The sequence below is a fragment of the Choloepus didactylus genome, chromosome 5, assembly GCF_015220235.1.
Source record: "Choloepus didactylus isolate mChoDid1 chromosome 5, mChoDid1.pri, whole genome shotgun sequence".
NCBI classification, from domain to species: Eukaryota; Metazoa; Chordata; class Mammalia; order Pilosa; family Megalonychidae; genus Choloepus; species Choloepus didactylus.
This window is the reverse complement of record NC_051311.1, coordinates 148,235,556-148,256,953: the sequence shown is the minus strand read 5'-3', so window position 1 is coordinate 148,256,953 and position 21,398 is coordinate 148,235,556. Positions and strand designations below refer to the sequence as shown.

General features: G+C 38.3%; 1 gene segment (V, D, J or C); it reads left to right on the top strand.

Moving 5' to 3' along the window:
• LOC119534592 overlaps positions 1-21,398 on the top strand; it is a 140,512-nt gene that overhangs the window by 92,284 nt on the left and 26,830 nt on the right. Inside the window, 3 exon segments of the C gene segment in view lie at positions 9,020-9,079; positions 14,052-14,381; positions 16,412-16,459. Coding sequence covers positions 9,020-9,079; positions 14,052-14,381; positions 16,412-16,459 — 438 coding nt within the window.

Sequence of the window (21,398 nt, the reverse complement as noted above, 5' to 3'; positions counted from 1 at the left end):
CTCTGTAACATGTAATGCTGCTTGACGGCATTTTACTTACAGTAGAACTTCTTTGAAAGTTGTCAGTCCTCTCAACCTCTACCACTGCTTTATCAACTAAGGTGACGTAATAATCCAAATCTCTTGTTGTAATTTCAACTGTGTTCACAACTCTTTACCAGAAGTAGTTTCCATCTCAAGAAACTACTTTCTTTGCTCATCCAAAAGCAGCAACTCTTACAACCATTCAAGTTTTGTTATGAGATAGTAGCAATTCAGCCACATCTTCGGGCTCCAATTCTAATTCTAGTTCTTTTGCTATTTCTACCACATCTGCAGTTATTTCTGCCACTGAAGTCTCAAACCCCTCAAGGTTATCCATGAAGTTTGGAATCAATTTCTTCCAAACTCTTATTAATATTGATATTTTTACGTCCTCTCATGAAACATGAATTTTCTTAATGACATTTAGAATGGTGAATCCTTTCCAGAAGATTTTCAATGGACTTTGCCAGATCTCTCTGAAGAATCACTCTCAATGGTAGCTACAAACTTGCAAAATAGATTTCTTAAATAATAAGTCTTGAAAGTTGAAATTACTTCTTGATCCATGGGCTGCAGAATGGACGTTGTGTTAGCAAGCATGAAAATAACATTAATCTCATTGTACACCTCCATTAGAGCTCTTTGTGACCAGGTGCATTATCAATGAACATAACATTTTGAAAGGAATCCACCAAATTCAGTACACCATGTGTAAACAGACCTGTTGTCATCCAGGCTTTGTTGCTCCATTTGTAGAGCACAGGCAGAGTACAATTAGCATAACTCTTAAGGACCCTAGGATTTTTGGAATGGTAAGTGTTCTAGTTTGCTAATGCTGCTGGAATGCAAAACACTGGACATGGATTGGCTTTTATAAAGGGGGTTTATTTGGTTACCCAGTTACAATCTTAAGCCCATAAAGTGTCCAAGGTAACACATCAGAAATCAAGTACCTTCACTGGAGGATGGCCAATGGTGTCTAGAAAACCTCTGTTAGCTGGGAAGACATGTGGCTGGTGTCTGCTCCAAGTTCTGGTTTCAAAATGGCTTTCTCCCAGAATGTTCCTCTCTAGGCTTCAGCTCCTCAAAAATGTCACTCTTAGTTGCTCTTGGGGCATTTGTCCTCTCTTAGCTTCTCTGGAGCAAAAGTCTGTTTTCAAAGGCTGTTTTCAAAATGTCTCTGTAAGCTGAAGCTCGTCTCATTTCCAGTGTGTTCTTCAAAGTCCCTTTTGGCTGTAGCTCCTTTTCAAAATGTCACTCTCAGCTGCACTGAGTTCTTCCTGTTTGTCAGCTCATTTATATGGCTCCAGTGATTCAATTTAGACACACCCTGAATGGGTGGGGTAACACCTCTATGGAAATTATCCAATCAGAGTCATCACCCACAGTTGGGTGGGGCACATCTCCTCGTAAACACCCAAAGAATTACAATCTGATCAACACCCATACATCTGCCCACACAAGACTACATCAAAGATAATGGCGTTTTGGGGGACATAATACATTCAACCAGCACAGTAAGTAAGCATTGGCTTCAACTTAAAGTCACAGTTACAACAAGAGAGTCTGTCCTTTGTAGCTTTGAAGCCAGGCATTGACTTCTCTCTAGCTATGGAAGTCCTAGAAGGTATCTTCTTTCAATATAAGGCTATTTCACCTACATGGAAAATCTGTTTAGTGTAGCCGCCTTCATCAGTGATCTTAGCTAGATCTGGATAATTTGCTGTAGCTTCTACATCAGCACTTGCTGCTTCACCTTGCGCTTTTATGTTATGGAGAGACCTCCTTCCTTAAACTTCAGAAACCAACCTCTACTAGCTTTCGACTTTTCTTCTGCAACTTCCTCTCAGCCTTCATAGAATGGAACAGCGTTAGAGGCTTGCTCTAGATTAGGCTTTTACTTAAGGGAATATTGTGGCAGGTTTGATCTTCTATCCAGACCACTTAAACTTTCTCCACATCAGCAATAAGGCTGTTTCAATTTCTTATCATTCATGTGTTCACTGAAGTAGCACTTTTAATTTCCTTCAAGAACTCTTTCTTTGCATTCATAACTGGGCTAACTCTTAGGCACAGAGGACTCGTATTGGGCCTATCTCAGCTTTTGACATGCCTTCGTCACTAAGCTTAATCATTTCTAGCTTTTGATTTAAAGTGAGAGATGTGTGACTCTTTGAACACTGGAGGCCATTTGGGGGTCATTAATTGGCATAATTTCAATATTGTTGTTTCTCAGGCAATGGGAGACCTGAGAGGGAGGAGAGCTGGGGAATAGTCAATGGAGCAGTCAGAACACAACATTTATCAACTGTTTTCCGTTTTATATGAGTATTGCTCATGGTCCCTAAACCATTATAATGGTAACATCAAATATCATAGATCACCATAGCAGATGTAAAAATAACGAAAAGGTTTGAAACATTGAGATAATTACCTAAATGTGACATAGAGACATGTAGTGAGCACATCCCGTTGGGAAAAAAATGCCATTGATAGACTTGCTCGATGCAGGGTTGCCACAAACCTTCAATTTTTTAAAATGTAATATCTACAAAGCACAATAAAGCAAAGCAAAATAAAATGGGTTATAGGTGGATGGGGGAGTGATGGGTGGGGAGAGGCCTGAGACTGTCCAGGGGTTCTGTGAGGTCAGAAGTATTTTCATAACAATAAAAAAACACTATTTGTGTTTTTTGCCCTCATTCTCTCACAGGTATGCATTGTAGTTTTCCAGAGGCAACATGGTGTGTGATACCTCAACAGGATGTATCTGAAGCAGATATGAGAATCCACCTGTCTCCTACTGAGTCAGACAGAGATATGCAAAATTGTAAAACAATGTTATTCTTCTCAATAAATTTAATTTTGTTTGGAAAATACAGGTATTTTAAATTAAAATATGTCAATAATAATATGCAATTAGTTATATGTATAATAATATGCAAAATAGTTATGTGGCAAATATTAACAGACATAACCCACATAAACAGAAGTTCTTTAGGGTCCTATTGAGCTTTAAGAGTGCTTGGCAGTCCTGATACAAAATGTTTGAGAACCGTTGATCTACAGTAAGTTCCAAAACATTTTGGAGACTGAACCCCACTCTAGATACACAGGAGCTCCTCAAGGCATCTTGGACAGATAGTGTGTGATATGCAGGTGTTGGAGGTGGGAGTGACTTCTGGTGCCTTCTCTCATCTTCCCATACTCTGGGCTCATCTCCTAGAGGGGAGACCTTAGTGTTCCAGAGGACACCCCCAAACCTGCTTTGGTTCAGGGATAGCATAATAGAAATAAATAAATACTAATGATAAATAATGATTATTGAGCAGTCATTTCTGTCAGTCACCTAGCTCAGCACGTTATGGGGATTAAATAAAATGAGGAAATTTTCATTACTTTCCTCATTTTAATTAGAGAAAACCCAGGGTCAGGTTAAGCCATTTGCTTGGGGCAATTAGGCATCTACCTGCGATCCTCTGGACAGTGCCTACTTTCTCCCTTGCTAACCTGCCTGAGAACTGAGCCCTGGAAATGTCCTGGGATGGAGCTGGGGGTTCAAGGACTACAGAAGCTCCAGCCCCACCCCTCTGCTCCTTCTGGCTTTATCAGCCACAGTTTCCCAGACATCCCTCCTCCCCACGTCACCATCCTGAGGACCTTCAGTCTTTCATCTACCCTTGTGTTTCTAGCATTTTCTGACCTTCTTGCCCAGGAAGGGTGGGAAAGAGAGATGATTGCCTCCTGTGCAGAGTTCAAATAGCAGAGAATCATTTATGTAGTCAGCCTGCACCAGAGGCTACACGGGCTGTGATATCCCAACAGGACGTGTCAGAAGCAGGTAGGAGATGCTGTCCCTATTGTGTCGGATATGAAGGAGATTTGGAAAAATGGAAAGCAGTGCCATACTTCTCAATAAATTTGATTTTTTGTTCTGTTTTGTTTTTGGATATATTTTCATTTTGTAAACTCATTGTCTGGCCACATTCTCTTGAAATGCTTTCTCCATGGTATGATTTGCATTGCGTGTTGTCACAAATCGCTCAGTATGTGTTTGCGGGTGGGGTGAGGAGGAGGCAGATGGACAGGGGGAGGAGAGCAGGAAGCGGGAAGTTGGGTTAGGAGTTACTTTTCCTGACACCAAGGGGACCTGGGGGAGTGAGTCCGAGGCAGTTAGGAACAGTGAAATCCTTTAGATGGGAGGACAGACCTGAGCACCGTCATCTCTCCCCTGTGTGCACTACTCAAGGTTTTTGACTTTTTCTGAGCCCAGCTTTGTATTGGCAGAGTTATAGGGAGGATGAAGTGAAATGAGGAATAACAAACTGAAAAGTGGTTTCATAGTAACTACTCAGCAAAATGTGGCTTCACTGCTCCACACTGCAGCCTTGAGAAAGTCCTTCCAGCTGTCTGGTATGTGTGTCCTTACCCAGCTTTATGCCCAAATGCATGGACCAAGACCACACAGAGCAGGTGGATTGGGCCATTTAACAAGAAGACAAGGAAGTTTTGCCAAGCAGATGGTGTTTTCCTGACTTTCCACATTATTTTGTTTTCCCTTTCCGAGTGATCTTGAGGAGTTTCCCATGATCTTGGATCTGACAGAGAGGGGCAGGAGACCCCAAAACCTGCCAGAAAGCAAACCCCACATCAGGCCCCATCCAGTGCACTTGGGGCTGGAGTTGACTGTCAAAGGCTCTGGGTCCAGTGTAGAGCATGGCCACGCCTCACGCTCTGACTTACACCAGGTTTAGAGACTCGATTTTTCAGCTGACGTGTACAGGGAACTCAGCAAGGTTGGGCAGCATAACCTCCTATTATAATTCTGAACTGCAGGGCCAAATGTTCCCCGTATCTCTGAGTGCAACTCAAGGAGAGGTGAAAAGAAGGCAAAGTGTTGGAGTTAACTGGATATTCAGATTACATAAGACCGTATCCTCACAGAACCTTTTGGTAGTGCTTGTACTGACTGCCGTTGCTGTTTAGAACATCCAAAGCAACTTTTTCACTTACTTTTGATTTAAGTTGGTATTTTCCACAATTCTCAGAAAACAACATAAGGTTATACTCGAGTATTTGAGATATGCATCCTTTATTTATGTGGTCCTGGCATAGCCCGGGAAACCTGGGTCCCCAGCTGCCCCCATCTTTTCTGCTACACCCGAGCATTTGGGAGGAGCTGAAAGAACAGGGATCCTGGGAATTTGGACTGAAATCCCAACTCAGTTGGAATTCCCTGACCCTTTGTTTCTTCCTATGATTATTAGTAATAACCATCTTCTAGGTTTGGGTAGATTGAATAATGAACCTCAACCATCACATGTTCCTAATCTTGATCTGCATTCCTGAGGGTGTGAAACCACTTGTGAAGAGAAGCTTTGGAGATGTTATTTTTAGTAAGAGGTGGCCAATTGAGCCAGGTGGTCCTAATCTATAACTGGAGGCCTTATAAAGAGAAGAACCCAGGCGCCAGAGTCAGAGAGAAATGAAGAGAAGCCAGAATCCAGCAGAAATTGTAAGAGCAGGTGAAGAGAGAGGACTGCTGTGTGGCAGGACGTCAAGGTACAAGCTAAACAACCCCAAGAATTGCGAGCACCAGAAGGATACAGGTTTTGGGGAGAGAGCAAGCCTTGCTGACACCTTGATTTTGGATTTCTTCCAGCCTCAAAACCGTGAGCCAATAGATTGCTGTTGTTTAGGCCTCTCCACTGTGTAGTGTTTGTCACGGCAGCCTGGAAAACTAGGTCATAGGTAAAGCTGGAGAGAGGTAAATGTATGAGTGATCCTGATTCAGAGTAAGCCCTAAGTTTATAACTTTTCTTCCCTTTCCCTACTGAGATCGCAGTTCTACTATAGTGAGATTCTGGGGCAGGACAAAGGGAAATAGAAAGGAGTTTTGGAGCAGAGGGTGGGGTGTTTATTCCCCAAGAGAGATTCTTCCACACTGCAGAGTGACTTTCATGCACATCTGTTCAGAACAGACAAACATATCTTTGTTTGCAGAACAAAGGAAAGTGCTGCTCCAAGGAAGTTTGCCTGTGGGTGCTCTGTAAATTGAGAAGTATCTGAAATGTACCTATGTCTTGTTAAGTACCTAAAGTGCAAAAGAAGCCCTAAAAGACTAGGAGATCATTAAGTTCAGAATGAAGACAGATGGTAAAATTTCTAAGGGGCACAACCTGTTTGGAAGTGAAATGACCCCAGCCTCTCTCAGACATTGACCCTGATTTGCTAAAAGCCAGTAAAATCAGTGTTTTCGTATGACCACTGTACCATATGGAAACCTATCTGACATCATCTAAGAAATGACATATATGAAATCAGTTGTCAGACTGTGAAAGCTAGCGACTTGTAGATGAGCTTAACTGTGTGTGTTTTTTTTTTGTTTTGTTTTTTACCTCTTGTACATACTAGATAATAAGCTCATTTTGCTTTAAGACAAGTTAAGTCTCTGTAACATACTCATTCACTAATTTATTTAAAAGCCATTGATGTCTAGAAAATAAAGCAATGTAAAAATGTATAAACTATTTTTTTGTTTGAAAATAGCAGCTATACCTTCAAATGAAATGCTCTATGAAACTCAGTTTAGATGGGTCAATGGCAAAGTTATCATGGTCAAATTTGGAAAGTAATGCAAAACTCCAAGCAATTCATTTGGAACATGTGCTTTACTTCGGTTGATGTGCTTGTTATTTACCCATTTCTTTATTCATTTGTAATCCTGATTGGAATTAGTTGTCTCAGGTGGTCACCTCAGAACATTGAGTGGGTTGAGAGTGTGCACGGTACATAATAGTAGGGTTAGAAACAACATTACTAATTTTTATGCACAAGTCAAAGATGTTTCCATTCTTTCTTAACATGTAATTTCCCTGTGCCTGAAACATTGCATTGATGATTTGAGAGTATTAATTTTTTGAGTGACCACAGTGTCCCCAGCTCTGTTGTAGGCTCATTTCCTCAGTTAAACCTTCAAAACATCCTGAGAAATATGTAATATAGTCATTTTAAGGATGAGTGAAGTGAGGCTCTGAGAAGTGTGTATCCAGGACACGTCAACAGGAGTGGAAGAGTTTGAGTTTGAACCTGATCTTCCTGATGTTAATGTGTGTTTTTCTTAACTGCCAACCTCCTGAGGTGGTAATTTAACTTCATGAGAATATGTTTAAAACTTGAATGAACCTGTTAATGTTTATTGAGTAGCCTTCTGCCATCCATCCGCCTCTCACTGCCAAACGTGGGCACGACTCCGCTGCCTTTTCTCATCTTACCCACAGTGTCTGCTGTGCTGGATTCTCCCCTGCCCGGTCCACCTTCCTTTCTGCTGGGTGTTTATCTTCCTCAAGCACAGATCTGATTGTGCAATTCTCCTTCTAGGACCCCAGTGAGTACTCATTCTTTACTCTTTTTTTAAGAATTTTATTTGAAAATACTGTAAATATGTCTGAACATTCCTATCTCCTATAAATGGATGTGTTAAGTGAATTAACATGTTAAGCTCCTATACCCAAGGTACACAATTATTCTCAGACATGTTCCCAAATGTCTCCACTACAAAAAACAAAACAAAACAAAACAATGTAATTCTAAATGGAATTGTAGTCAATTTCTATGTGAGATGAAAAGGTTTTGGAATCTTTGATACTGAGGGTTTCCTTACATTAATATAGTTTGTGTCTCCATCTATCCAGGTTTACTTTAAGCCCTTTGTTAAAATCTTATGCTTTTCTTCACATAGTACTTATATTTTCTTATCAATTTAAAAAAGGCTTTTTAATTACTTAATTTTTGCAATTTATTACTAAAACCCTTCGTGGATCTTGAAATAACAGGCAACACTGAAGATTCCTGACATTTCTCATGGTCTTGGAATAAGGTGAAACAGAGGACAAAATGTCAGAAGTGACTTGATGGGATGTTGTTTTTGACAGATCAATAACAATAACTTGGACTTCTCAGTTCAAAAGGCAAACATTCTTGAGCATGGTTTTCTTTCAGTCGTCCCTCCTCCTAACTGGGTGGGGGGCTGTGAGCCTCTGTGAATGGACGGCCACTGAGTGTGACCACGTTCATATCTCCTCCCTGGGAGCAGGGGCAATTCCAATCACAGCGTTCAGGCTGGCACGAGATGGTCTGCGGTGGACGTGGACCTCAGCAGGGCCTGTGCTCTCTGACTCCTTACAGCTGGACATCTCATCCTTCCCCACCAGAACACTCAGCCCATACTGGCAATTTCGTTTCCCTGCTCCTGGGGAAGGAGCATAGGATTACAGAGCAGCCTCCAGGAGGCTGCTTTGGATTGCTGGAGAAATTAATTTATTTTTCAAGTTGTGGTTTAAAGAAGGAATCTGTTATGTCATAGGAAACAGAATCCTAAAAATTTCTTCTGTTATTCCAGGAAAAATAGTCATCACAGAACTACTTCTCTCATTTGGCATTGCTCAGGTAAAGAATCATGCTGCCAAGAACTAAAAATGACTGACTGAAATGGGATGTCTACTCCCCTTTCACAAATCAATTTGAGTTGGTATATTTGCATCTCTCGGTTACTGAAGAGCTGCTTCTTTTCAGAGATCCATCCTAGAATGCTAGCAGTTCTGGTATTTGTGACAACAGAAGGACCCTCCCTTTGATGTCATCTCTACTTTGTAACATAACTGTGCACCTGGAAAGAAAAAGACCCCTAATTCTGTGAAGGCTTTCCTTGGTAATTTAGAAAAGTAGTTGGTTGATCAGTGGGTCTATTGTCTTCTGAATCTCCTACACTTTCTGCTTTCTATTCGGTGTTTTTCAGTTATTCCTGCTCTTTGGAAATGACATATTGGGCCCCTTTATCCAAGGAGCACTTGAAAATATCAGTTGCCACAAAACTTATATTCAAGGTCTTCCAAAGGAACCCAGAAAATGAAATTTCAAGTACAAAGCTTTTAACTCCTTGTCACATCATGAATCTCAGGAGCCCATGATTTTTGTAGAGGCTGTAACTAGTGTGATAGCTCAGGTTGGATCAAGAAATTTGGAGAAGGGACGAAGCTCTTAGTAATGCCTCCCGGTAAGTAAACTTTTCTATTTTTGCCCTCACAATGAAAAACTGATAATGCTTTTGAGAGGGGGTGGGTGTGGGAATACAGTTTGGGACCTGTCTGATATCTGAGTATAAAATTCTTGCCCTCAGTATATGAACAGCAGTTTTAAAGCTGCTAGTCACTAGATATGGAAGCAAGACTAATTTGTAAATGTTTTATTTCCTTTCTTCATTATAAGTAAATTGAAATTCTACTTGTAGAATTCACAAAAACTGATTGACTCAGGCTAGAAATTAATGTTCTGAGGACTGTATCGGTGAGCCATCAGTGTAAGTTATTCATTGAAGATACTTTTCCTGTAGATATTTTAAGTGATATTCCTCTTCTGTGTATTTTGGGATAAAATATAATGCTCTTTTCTCCCTTAAGTCTGCAGAAGCTGCATTATTTGTTTTTGATCTTCTCTAAAAGCAGGGCAAAAAATGAATTCTTAATGATAAATAACAGTGGAATGCCAGTAAATTACACTTCTTATTACTCTAGCTTCTTGGAAAGTATGCCGATGAGTCAAAATTGGTTCCATTGTGGTGCTTCATATATTTCCTAGAGATGGGCCAGTTTGATGGAATTTGTGAACTCGAATCATTTTAGCTACAAGGTCCATGAAAAGAGTTCCTGGGTCTTATTTATTTATTCTCTGAGCAAATATTTATCACTGACTCTGTGCTAGATGATGGAGATAAAAGGGTAGATAGGACACAGTCCAAACCCTCAAAACACTTGTAATATCTAGTGGATAGTGATTCTAGATTCTGGCTTGATTGGGCCCCATATTCTTTGACCTAGGGCTGGTAGAGCGGCAGGCTTGGGATCAGCAGCTCTTTCCTCTCTTAATCTGTGTAAGAATTATTGCTTTATCAAATAGTTATATTTGTTGGAAGAATTTTTTGAAAATGGTCCAATACCACCCTATGAAACAGAATAATATTATTAGCTAATATTTATTGAGGATCAGGCACTACTCCTCTCAATTCTGTATCTCACTACTCAATAGATCCATACATGAGATTATAGTATCCACATTTTACAGATGAGGAAACTGGGGCTTAAAGAAGTTCAGCTATTTCTTTAAGGTCACATGGTTAGCTATTGTGGCAAATTTGGGATTGCAGGCTATGTTTGTCTAACCTAAAGATCATGGTCTTGACCACTATGTATTACAGACATCATCATACTTTTATATTCTTAATATTTATTCCTTTGTGGCCTGACCTCTTAAATGGCTTCTTTATTGTCTAATGACTAACAGCTGTTGATTTGTCACACTATTCATGTATGTGAACCAGGACTCACACAAATGACAATATTTCTGTAAATCCTATTGAATGTACATTTATAAAATACTCAAAATATTCATATTGTTACATATCCTGGAAAATTAAATATTAATAACTCTACCTCCAGACAAAGAACTGATTTTATATATGATAACCCTTTTTGGTAGTAGATTTAGAAGTTTCAGACAAAATGATGAGGAAAGAAAATCTGACTCTAAGATTAATGATACATAATATGAGAAAAGACATAGGCAAACTGGGCAGGCAGACGTGGTAGATTAAGTTGTAGATTACATTCAGGTCTAGTGTGACCTTCGTTCATTCCTGTTAACATTAACAGTGCTATTTTTTAGAGACATATCAGTAATGAAGTAAACAGGGGTGTTATTTTAAGACGGGCCTAAAGGGAGATTTCTACGAAACGTTTTCTGATAGTGAGCCAGGGATTCAAAGTTTTTGGTCCTGGTACAAAACTCTTTGTTCCAGGTAAATATCCTTCAAATTCTGCTTTAGAAAGTGTAACTGGAGGCAGGTGCTGCAGGGCAGGGTGCTGGTGCTGGCTTTAGAGTTTTGGGATTTGGGCCCAATTGGTTAAGAATCACGATGGGATCAGTGGGGGATGAGGGTAGTTGACTGGGCCGGGGTCCCAGGGAGGCTGTGTTCTCACCGACGTAGCATCGGAGACCATCCTCATGAGTTACCATGACCAGGGATTCCTGTGGGATGTAGACATTAGGTCCCTTTGGCCTTTCCATGTTGAAACAAATGTAGGTATTTTATTTATTTGATTCTAAATATAACTATGGGGGAAAATGAAAAAAAAATGTTAAAATTGTCATTTGTTCACAGAAGAAGCAAGATCTGTTGATTTTGTCACAGGATGATTAATATCAAATATCAAAATACTTGACCACATGATAATACTGAAAAGTGTCATAAGCTGTGTTTCTTTATTTGGGATTTTCCCCTCAAATTCAATCCAGTGGTTCTGTTCACTTCTTATTGGCCTTGAAGATAAATGTTACCTGGCTGCTAGACAATATCACAAGGATGTTCCTAGCCTACTAGATCCACTGAATGGAAGTTTTCAAACATTTTTCACAAAATGTAAAAACATGGAAAGGATTTTAGAGTTTGGTCTCCCTAGTGGTGGAGACCATATGAGCAAATTAATTCCTAAAGTGAAAAGCAACTTTTTCTTCCTCTTCCACACCCCACACTGAGTTGAGTGGTCAAAATATACAATCAATTAAATACAAATACAAACTCATCATAGACGTGAAATTCATATTTAGATATGAAATAGCATAATAATTTGATGACAGGCAAGAAGGTGAAAAAGGGAACAAAAATGCCAATGTAATTTGGAAAATCATGCATTAAACTGAAAATGTAGTTGATATTTGGTAAATTTATATAGAAATCATACTGTTGCATATTAATAAAACAAAGAACTCAGGTATTTTAACTGAAATGTGTTCTTTGATTCTGCAAATGAATATATATAAATGAATTGGATCAGTTTATTTTTTAACCTGGTTATTTTTGGATCATGAAAAAGATTTGACCATGAAAAACACATTAAGTACATTTATAAATAATGCATTCAAAAAGTATACATATATTAATCCAAAATATAGGTAATAACCATATATAATCAAGTACACTAGTCAGTGTTTAGTTAAATATTAATTTACACTGAGAAAATTGTGGTAGTTCAAGATTCATTTTATTCTGAAAAGAATGAAAAGAAAAGATGTGGGTAAGGAAGAAGAGACAAGAGGCAATGGATGGTGCATTACTATACAGAAATATTTTAAGTCCACCACAACATTTTCAGTTCCGTTAGCATTATAAATCAGATGTAATCCAATGAACAAAAATTCCTGAGGTGAAAATTAGAATTTTAATATATTAGTGACTAAAATTATTTAAATACAAAGTACAATTGATGTAAGTAATCTTGTTTTAAATAACATGCTTAGTTTTTATTAAAAAGAAAGTATATGGCTATAGAACTATCCAGCGTCTTCCTATCATGATCAATGTAAATACTATTTGTACCCCAAACAAAATGAAATTACCATAAACACATTAAGACCAAAATACATTTACAGCCAGATTTTTAAAATCGGCATTATATGCTTTCTATTTTAGTATAAAAATCAGGGGCTTTGACAGTCAAGTCAAAATTCTGAATTCTTTTCTTCTTGAGAAATCCAATTCTTTTTGTCCCCTAAGATATTGCTTGTTGAAATCTAAACTATCCCAAAAAGAATATTAAGCATTTGAGTTTCAAGTAGAAATAGCAACAACGTATATATAAATATATATAATCATTATCACCACATTATTTCAAATGACATACCTTGTAAACATGTTTTGTTATATATTTTGACATTATGTCTCCAAAAAATTCTGAAACGGTAACATTTGACATTTTACCAACTGTACATGCATTTTTCTGAGCAGGTTAAAAAAAGCAAAGAGTGGAGGTTCAACAGAAAGGGTCAGCAGCTAATGGGGTAGATAAAAATTTTAGGGGAGACACTGGCAGTCAACGTGAGGGTAGGCTGATATGTGTGGACCCTGCCAACAATAGGGTAAAATCACCTCAAAACAATTATGAAAAATACACCTTAGCTGTATGCATAGTCATGCTTAAACTTTAAATTCATTCCAAAATGTGCCTTTTGTGAACATTTTCTAAGGAGAATCAAATTTAGATAAGTACATTAATGAAGTATAACGTAAGACCACATCTGAGATTAAACTATAGCTATGTTTAATAGAAGTATTGGAAATATAACCATTTTTAATCTAGATGCAAGACATCATAAATAATTTCGGGATGAAGCTTCAAGTACAGCACTACCAGAAAACCTAGAGAAGTTCAAACGTGACCTGTAGATGTTATATAAAGCTAGAAATCCATGAACTTAAGAGCAGAGTACGAGATCCACAAATGAAGTTAAAAGATCCACTTGGTAGACTGTCAGTGTAGGGACGTAGATTGTTTAGTAAACAAGTTAATGTGCAGTGTTAAAAGCAATAGCAACAAACTTCATCTTGGCATTTATTCATATAAGAAATCAAATAAATATGGTACACTCTAGAATCAGTGAATGAAGAGTCTAGGATTCCAGAGTTGTAGAATGTAATGTTGTGAGTTCTTTGGCGAGAGAGAGAGCAAAAAACACAAATTCACAGATTGGGGAAGGAAAGTACCTTAGAAAGGCCCAAGGATCCACAAAGAGAAATTATCAATGGTATCTGGTCCATTCCTCACCTTGAAAACAGTTTCCACTATGCTTAAACAAAAGTGACTTTTAAAAAAAAATGTGTATGGATTTTGGAAGCCTTGGAGCAGTTAGCATTCATTCCCCGTTACGTAGCATGTGGGGAGAGAACGAAGGGAGGTTGTCATGCAGGCTCTTGTCATTTAATGGCTGTGACTACTGGCAAGTTACTTCCTTGACCTCTTTTGCCATCTGGAAAAGAAGGCTCATAATATGTTCTTTGTAACCCACTGTGAGGATGAAAAGCTACGGTAACTCCATGGCAGCTTTTCTTCTGATTATTGTGCACTAGATTGTTCCAAACCTCACAATGTCGTCTCTCTAATGATTCTTTTAAATTGATCTTCTATTTTCCCTGACAGGTAAAAGCCAAGATGCAGATCTTTCCCCAAAACCCACTATGTTTCTTCCTTCAATTGCTGAAATAAATTTTCATCAGGCTGGAACATACCTTTGTTTACTAGAGAACTTTTTCCCTGATGATATTAAAGTAGATTGGAAAGAAAAGGATGACAGTAGAATTCTGGAATCTTATGAGGGAAAAACAGTGAAGACTAAGGACGCGTACATGAAATCCAGCTGGCTGACTGTGAACGGGGCATCGATGAAGGAAGAACACAAATGTATAGTCAAACACGAGAATAATAAAGGAGGAGTTGATCAAGAGATTCTTTTTCCTCCAATAAATAAAGGTATGTATATATAAATACAAATAGCACTTTCCAGGTAACTAATGCCAAAGGTAACGCCCCACCTTTTCTGTCAAGTATTAAAGAAAAACAAGCAAATACAAATCGTTCTTAAATGTCGTTACCTCTAATGCCAGCATAAGTACCCTGTTATTTCTCCACAGACTGACAATGTTACAGGTTTTGGAGAGGAAGAAGGAAAAGGAGAGAAGGAAGAAGAAATATTTACTAAATCTGGCTCAGCTTCAGGGTCATCATCTAAAATACGAATGTCACAATGACATTTTTTAGGATTCTTGTATAGATTAAATGAGACCACATATAAAATCACCTATCAACTCAATACATGATGTAGGCTCAGAAAGAAATTCCCCTTTTGAAGACTTTACTTGATCAGGAAGTAATTATATGCCTTTCAGGAACGTTCTAAAAAGCAAAGTCCCTATCCCTTCAATCTTGCTATATGCAAAGACTAACCCATAAATGATGAGTTTGTAGGATACAGAAGGTGCTCATCTGGGGGAGCCATAGCAAGCTACAATAACAAAAAATATTTAATAACCTGAGCCCTTGTAGCATTAGCACAGCCTTAGTTTTTTCAGATTTGTACTTCATATATGACTGTAAGATACAACCTCATTCTTAAAGATTGAGAGAGGCTACTGTGTACAAACACATGTACCTTCTATGTAATGAATATTTCTCATCATTGGTAAATGTGGTTGAAAAAACATTTATTGCTGCTAGTACACACCAGCCCTGGAGGACATATGGATCAGCTGAATTAGGATGAATTTTTGTCCCAAGGAAGATGCCCTCCAGGATGGAGAATTCACTCTTCCTTAATGACTCAGGGTCCCTCATGGTTCAGGCATGATATCCCTAAGAGTCACTTGGAGGCAGATGCTGGAGATGTTCTGGCCGAATGTGGCCCCCATCAGTGGTGAGTGACTCCCAATGGGTTCAATCAAGCCCTGAGTGTTGACAGACCACAGGCTCCATGGGCTGGAAAGGAGGAGGAATTTTGAACTTCTCCTTATGGTAAACGAGCTGTTTAAGGAGTAGGGTATAAGAATAATTAATAGTGGGAAGGCCTTTGTCATGTACCAGTCCTGATTTCTTCACTACGTATTTATCCTCCCAGATCATTAGTTTCTCTAGTTGTCAAATGAGATTTGAATTTTTCTCTAGGCTGTCTCATGGGTTGTGAAGGGCAAATGAAATGATGGCAGTGAAGAATGACTGCTTCCTGAAACAAAACACAGATGCACTTAAGATATTTATTATACTTGTTTCCTTAAAAATGTGGCAACTCAAGAAAAGGGGCAAAACCTGCCCTAGTCTATTTTTATTTGTAGAAAACACAGGGCTGTAAACTTCATTTCCCCATTGGTAAAATGGGGCCAACCATAAGGTAATTTACTTCAGGCTGGTTTTAAGGTTAAATCAGTTAAATCATATGAAGCATTTAATGTTTCTCTTGGCATAGCAGTAATAACTCAACAGGTGTTAGCTTTACAAACAGGACTCCAGAAAATGATTTGAATGAGTTGGTGATATCAATGTTTATAAGAAGAGCCCAGGGCTTTTCCTGCTTTGGAAAATTTTGGCAGCCTTTCATCTGCTCAGATGATAAATTTTGCTTAAAGCAGACTCCCTCCAAAGTGTAACATTCTGTGGTGGATCCTAGGATTGGACATACTCATTTTGGTGCCAACATTCATGTCAGGAAGGAATCACTTTTCTGTTTATTTTTCTATTCAACAAGTTTTTACCGCACACCTACTTTGCAGGAGGCATTGTGCTAGGAGTTCAGATAGAAGGAAAAGGTATATCCTTCATGAACTTCAACATCCTTCAGAACTTCAGCATGTGCAGAAATACAATAAATCGATTGGGTCTGCTGAATTACATAGAATCAGACCAATTACTCCTTGGATTGTGGGGCTCATTTTTTAATGACTGTCTCTCTGACAGCAAATTATGTATATGATCCTGAAGAACTGACTAAAACTTGCTTCCATTTCTTCTAGATGTTCCTCTTACTGTTTCTGCAGAAACTACTTTGAAAGATGAAAGTGGTAAGTTTTTGTAAATGTTTGCCTGTAGGTCATGCTATAGTATATTTTTCCTTTTGATCAACTTTTTAACCAGTTTGGCCTAAGATAGAAAAATCAGAATGCCTAGATGCTGCAGAATAGACTACGGGATATTTTAAATTAATCACTTATTTCCTAGGAGTCATCTTATCACAGTAAACTGCTAGTTTTGGTATGAGGTTGACTATAAATGAGAGCATACAGTTATGTGCCCTGAACTATTTCAACAAATTGTTGTTATTTATTTGTGGCAGTTCTGTTTATGACTGAGGAAAACATGATACTCATTGTTTCTAGATATCTTTTAATGAATGATCCTTACTAGTATGCAATAACATGAACCAGCTATTATTGAATGTTTTCATATGGAAGGTCTTGTGTTGTGTTCTGCATGCATTCTCTTGTATCATTCTTATAATGCTCCTAAGAGGCAGTACAATCTTTTCTGCCATTATACAAATGAGTGCAATGAGCTGACATTAATGAACTTCCTTATACATGACACAGACTTAGTTAGTGGTGATCTGGGGTAAATTATTAATGCCATCTGAATCACAAATCTATATAGTTACTCAGTTCTCTATTCTTCCTATAAGACATAGACATAGTGGAAGAAATTACAAAGCCAGGGCTCTGAGACACAGTGGAGAGCTGTTGGCAGTGGGTGCATGAGTTTTAGAAGATAACAGACTGGATTTTTTTTTTAAGTAGAGAAGTTTTTGGTTTACACAGCAATCATGTATAAAAATACAGGTTTCCCATATACCACTCTAGTGTTAACACCTTGCATTGGTGTGGTACGTTTGATGACAGCACATGTTTATAATTGAACTATTAATTTTAGTCCATGATTTAACCTAAGGTTCACTGTTTGTGCAATTCCATGGATTTTTAAAAAATGTTATTCTAATAACAGGTATACAACCTAAAATTTCCCTTTTAATCACATTCCAATATAGAATTCAGTGCTGTAAATTATCTTCAAAATGTTGTGCATCCATCACCACCATCCATTACCAAAATTTTTCTATTGTCCCAAATGGAAACTCTTTTTAGCCTTAACTTTCTATTTCCTACCATCACCCCATCTCCTTGTAACCTACATTCTAGATTCTGATTCTATGAGTTTGCTTATTTTAATTATTTCATAGCAATATTTGTCCTTTTGTGTCTGGCTTATTTCATGCAACATGATGTCTTCACGTTTCATCCATTTTGTTGCATGTCTTAGAATTTCATTTCTTTTTATGGCTGAATAATATTCCATCATGTATACATACCACATTTTGTTTATCCATTCATTGGTTGATGGACACCTGGGTTGCTTCTGCCTTTTAGCAATTGTGAATAAATGTCACCATGAACATGGGTGTGCAACTATCTGTGAGTCCCTGCTTTCAATAATTTTGAGTATGTATCTAGAAGTGGGATTGCCAGATCATATGGTAATTCCCTACTTAACTTTCAGAGGAACTGCCAAATAATCTTCCACAGCAGCTGCACCATATTACATCCCATGACCAAGGATTGAGTGTTCCTATTTCTTCACATCAACTTGCACACTTGCTATTTTACATTTTTTAAATAGTAGCCCATCTAGTGGGTGTAAAATGGATATTTCATTGTGTTCTGATTTGCATTTCTTAAAGGTAATGATATGCATCTTTTACATTGCTTTTTAGCCATTTGTATATCTTCCATGGCGAGATGTGTATTCAGGTCTTTTGCCCATTTTTTAGCTGGGTTATTTGTTTTTGAGTTTAAGGACTTCTTTCTATATTCTGAATATTTAACAATACGGGATACGTGGTTTCCAGTATTTTCTCCCATTGGATATGCTGTCGTTTTACTTTCATAATAAAGTCATTTGAGGCACAAGTGTTTTTAATTTCAATGAGGTCCCATTTATGTATTTTTCTCTCTTGTTGCTTATGCTTCAAGTGTAGAGTCTAAGAATCCATTGCCTAAAACAAGGTCCTGAGATGCTTCTATAATGTTTTCTTCTAGGAATTCCACAGTTCTGGCTCTTATATTTAGACCTTTGATCCATTTTGAGTTGATTTTTGTATATGGTGCAAATAGAGATCCAGTTTTCCCAGCATCTTTTGTTGAAGGGTGTATGCTTTCCCAACTGAGTGATGTTTGCCCTCTTGTCAAAATCAGTTGGCCATTAATGTGCAGGTTGATTTCTGAGCTCTCAATTCTATCCCACTGGTCTACTTGTCTGTCTTTGTGCCAGTCCCATGCTATTTTATTATGGCTTTGTAATAAGTTTTAATATTAGGTGTGCATCTTCCAACATTGTTCTTCTTTAAGAAGATATCTCTGGCTTTTGGGGGACAATTACCCTTCCATATAAATCTGATGCTTGGTTTTTCCTTTTATGCAAAGAAGGCTGTTGCAATTTTCATTGGGATTAGATTGAATCTGTAAATTGCTTTGGGTAGGACTGGCATTGTACCAATATTTATTCTTCCAATCCATGAAAACAGAATGTCCTTCCATTACAAAGGTCTTCTTTGATTTCTTTTAGCAATATTTTTTATTCAATTTTATTGCTATATATTCATATACCATGCAATCATCCAAAGTGTTCAATCAATTGTTCACATTACCATCATATAGTTGTGTATTCATCACCCCAATCTATTTTTTGAACATTTTCCTTATACCAGAAAAAGTGAAAATAATAAAAAATAAAAGTAAAGAAAGACACTCAAAACACCCCCCACCCTATTTTTCATTTAGTTTTTTGTCCCCATTTGTCTAGTCATCCATCCATACACTGGATAAAGGGAGTGTGGTCCTAAGGCTTTCACAATCACACTATAATCTCTTGTAAGCAACACTGCTATACAATTGTTTTCAATAGTCAAGGCTACTGGGTTGGAGTTTGATAGTTTCAGTATTTACTTCTACCTATTCCAGTACCTTAAAACCTAAAAAGGGTTATCTATATGGTACATAAGAATGCCCACCAGAGTGACCTCTCGACCCCATTTGGAATCCCTCAGCCACTGAAATTTTATTTCATTTCGCAACCCCCTTTTGGTCAAGAAGATGTTCTCAATCCCATGATGCTGGGTCCAGATTCATCTCTGGGAGTCATATCCTGCATTGCCAGGGAGATTTACACACCTGGGAGACAGATCCCACATAGTGGGGGAGGGCAGTGAGTTCACCCACCAAGTTGGCTTAGCTAGAGAGAGAGGGCCACATCTGAGCAACAGAGAGGTACACAATTATAAGCAGGTTTAGCCTGTCCTTTGTGGTGACCAGCTTCATAAGGGCAAGTTCCATGATAGAGGGCTTGACATACCAAGCTGCCAGTCCTCAATGTTTGTGAGAACATCAGCAACAATTCAAGTGAGGAAGCCCAACACCTCTGCATTTCCCCCAGCTCCTCAGGGTGGCCCTGCATATATATTTTTATTCTCTGTCCAAACTACTTTGGTATGTGTCGCTATTTCACACTAACCTATGCAAACCTACCAGGTCTCAGTTCCTATTAAAAGTTTCATGTAATTATGGTACTTGAGTGAACTGTGTGAGTTAAATTGTTTAGGAGATACAGATCTTGCACCAACTTAACATCTCTTCCCTTGGTCTCATATGGAATTTGAAGTTTTAAAACGCAGTCAGTATTGTCCTTTGCCCTTCGGCCCGATTTTCTGTAGTCCTAACCACATCTGCTTCATTTGTGTCTGTAATTGAAGTCTGAACTCTTTTTCAGCTTTTTTAACAGTTGCTATATGCGCTAATACTGACACTCATATCTGCCGAGTTCTAGCTCTGAGTTTCAGGTGTCACACAGATACCCAAAGTTCCAGGGATTGATCAGGTTATACCCAAAGGGATCAGCATCTTGGAATCTGGAGATAGTCATTATAATTCAGGAATAGATGTGACAGCTGTAAAAGCCTAAAATCTAGGGACCATTACAATAAGCGTTCCCCTGATAAGCTGTGCTCTAAGGTTCAATTCTGAGTTTACACACTGTAGTTAGTCCGTATTGGTGAGGCATTAGAGTGTTTGCCTTTGTTTCTGGTATAGTTCACTCAATGTTTACAGGCTCTATTCACCTTGTTGTGTGTCTCACAGCTTCACTCCTTGCAATAGCTCAGTATTTCCTTGTATGCACACACAGCAGTTCACCATTCTGTTCCTCAGTCGATGTACCCTTGGGCCACCTCCACCCATTGCAAATCATGAATACTCTCTCCATAAACACCAGTGTGCAAATGTCCATTCATGTCCCTGCTCTCAGATCCTCCAAGTTAATGCCCCCTAATGAGGTTGCAGGACCTTATGGCACCCACATACTTAGCTTCCCGTGGAACTACCACACTGTCCTCCAGAAAAGCTATACCATTCTAACTCCTAACCGACAGTAAATATGAACATCCTTCTCTCCATGTATTCTCTGGCACTTTTATCCCTGTTTATATCTTTCCATATAATTTTGTAGAGCTATATTCACATACGATATGATTATTCACAGTATACAATCAGTTGTTCACAGTATCATCATACAGTTGTGCATTTATCACCACAGTCAGCACTTGAACATACTGATTACTACGGGAAAAAAAAAGTTTTTTTTAACGAATAATAAAAGATAATAAAAATAAAAATTAAAAAATCGTATACTACAATGTAATAGTAGGGTCAGACAACAACACTACTACCAAGAATCCCATTCCCTCCCTTATATCCCCCTCTCATACCCATTTACCTTTGGTATATTGCCTTTGTTACACTTAATGGAAGCATATTACAATGTTACTGTTGACCATAGACTCCAGGTTGCTTTGATTATATTTTTTCCCCAATACCTTCCCCTTTCCAACACTCTGCATAGCTGACATTCATTTGTTCTTCCACATGCAAGAACAGTATTATATTTGTACATTTAATCACA